Raw genomic sequence first — 2,692 nt, forward strand, 5'->3', positions numbered from 1 at the left:
CCAGTGTCACAAATGTCACATTCCTTCATGGCATTCTGTTCATAGGGGGCGCTATAAATTAAACATTGCAATATCTCAAGAACCACATATGCGAAAATTTTTAAATTGTGTGTGGTTGTACTTGGTCACATGCTGTTGAACCAGTCAGGAAAGAGGGTGGGACTATTATGTAAGTGACTGTCAGAAAGTCACGAGGGAATGTGTGTCCAGAGAAGATAGATAATATAAATGTGCATGGAGCTTTTTCTGAGCACAGGTGTAACATGTGTTTATCTAAATTATGATGGATTTTATTTATTTACTTTAGAAATTAATGGATGTCAATAATGTCACGTATTTAACACTAGAGGGACACGTGGATTTACAGAACTACAGATATATGTATTTTTTAATTACCCTTACTGTGTATATATTGATAATTGTATTTAATGTTGTTGTTATTTTTGTAATCTTCATAAACAAACAACTCCATGAGCCCATGTACATTTTCATTGCTGCTTTGCTTTGTAATGCTCTCTTTGGAGCGACAGCTCTTTGTCCTAAACTGCTCATTGATTTACTGTCAGAAAAACAAATCACTTCTTACCATGGCTGTTTATTTCAGGTTTTATTTGTTTATTGGTATGCTGCATCAGATTTTACCCTGTTATCCGCTATGGCTTATGACAGATATGTGTCCATCTGTAAACCATTACAATACGCAACTATACTAAAAATGCACACTGTAAGAAAGCTCATATTTTTGTCATGGTTTTTGCCTTGTTGTGAACTCAGTGTAGCATTGATATCAATATATCAACTTAAGCTGTGTAAATTTAAATTGAACAGAATATACTGTGATAGTTACTCAATTCTTAAATTAAGTTGTAAAGAAACATCTGCAAACAACTCCTATGGGCTTTTTGTTTTCAGCATTGCTGTATTTCCTCCGGTGATCTTTGTAATCTACTCGTATATCAGGATACTCACTGTGTGTTTGAATAATTCTAAAGATTTCAGAAGAAAAGCTTTACAGACCTGTTTACCACATCTTTTCATTTTCATCAATTTTTCTGTCAACATTTGTTTTGAAGTTATCAATACCAGACTAGAATCAAGTCAAATTCCCCACATTATTGCCATGATCCTGTCAGTTGAATATTTACTCATTCCTCCTCTATTCAATCCCATAATCTATGGATTAAAACTACAGGAGATTTGGAAGAGCATCAAGAGACTGATTTCATGGAAAAAGAGGACTGGCATTTCTTTTTAGGTGTAGAATGTCTTGCTTTTAATAATAATAATAATAATAATAATAATAATAAAGTAGTAGCAGCCTGATACTCATGCATTACTACTGTACAGTGTAAAAAGGAGAAAAAGTGAAACCATCCTCATTTTGACTGTAATGCTGAAATTTAACAGAATAATGGACTGAATGTTATTTTCTTCATAGTTATGCATGATTTACTTCTTAATGAAAACCTCATGCAGCATCACATTAAAAATAAAAAAAATGTATTATAAAATGCATGTTGATTTTAATTAACCAAAATAACAAAGATTTTTGAATTAACTTTTATCTTTGCTCATTTCTGAATTCTTTAATGAAATTCTATGCTTTCTATAATAGAACAGATTCCATGTTTATTATTTTAGTTCTTACACAGATTAAATGTCCACATGACTAATACTATTAAAACTGCAAATTATGCCACACTCAGGAAAATTATATACAGAATGACAACAGCATGTTAAAGTTAATCCAAAAGTAAAGTCATTGTAGGGGTGGCACGATGGTGTAGTGATTAGCACTGTTGCCTCACAGCAAGAAGGTCCTGGGTTTGAGCCCAGTGTCCGATGAAGGCCTTTCTGTGTGGAGTTTGCATGTTCTCCCTGTCTCTGTGTGGGTTTCCTCCAGGTGCTCCGGTTTCCCCCACAGTCCAAAGATGTGCAGGTTAGGATCATTGATGGCTCTAAATTGACCGTTGGTGTGAATGTGAGTGTGAATGGTTGTCTCTTTGTGTCAGCCCTGTGATGACCTGGCGACTTGTCCAGGGTGTACCCCGCCTCTCACCCATAGTCAGCTGGGATAGGATCCAGCTTACCTGCAACCCTGCACAGGATAAGCGGCTACAGATAATGGATTAATTCCTGTTTTCCATGCATTTCAACACTGTACCCATGTCAGCCTGTTATTTTCATTTCAACAAATAATTTGATGAAACAGGTTATATATTTGATTTTACTAATGTAAACAGGTATTAGTTCTCAGATTCAGATGATGAGTGATTTTATATAGAAAAATAGTGCATTATGGCTCAGTCTAAAGTCAGACCATGACAGAAGGCATTTTATTTATTATAGCACATTTCATAAACAAGGTAAATCAGCTGGTTTTACAAATAAAAAGAAAATTATGTTAAAAGTAATCATAAACTTAATTAAAATACAAAACTTAAATTAAAATGAATAAAATTACATAAAATGTGTAAAGTTATATATATATATATAAGTACATAGATAAATTATAAAAAGAATAGAACAGCAATGCAGTATTGTGCCTGAGAGCTTAAACTGAACTGAAAGCTGACAAAAAGAGAGAGGTTTTCAGCTTTAATTGAGAAAAAAAAATGTCAAGTGTTGGGGCACAGCTAATGGTTTGAGAGTTGGTTCCATCTAAAAGCAGAAAAGAATCTAATTGCTGCTT

General features: G+C 33.8%; 1 protein-coding gene across 1 annotated transcript; it reads left to right on the forward strand.

Moving 5' to 3' along the window:
* The first annotated feature begins 283 nt into the window (after window positions 1–283).
* LOC132899859 (olfactory receptor 10J4-like) lies at window positions 284–1,314 on the forward strand. Its single transcript, XM_060941916.1, is given in 1 exon segment — window positions 284–1,314. A coding segment is annotated over 1 exon segment (972 nt). The 3' UTR covers window positions 1,256–1,314.
* Window positions 1,315–2,692: the final 1,378 nt, after the last annotated feature.

Source organism: Neoarius graeffei, chromosome 16, assembly GCF_027579695.1.
Source record: "Neoarius graeffei isolate fNeoGra1 chromosome 16, fNeoGra1.pri, whole genome shotgun sequence".
Classification (NCBI taxonomy): Eukaryota; Metazoa; Chordata; class Actinopteri; order Siluriformes; family Ariidae; genus Neoarius; species Neoarius graeffei.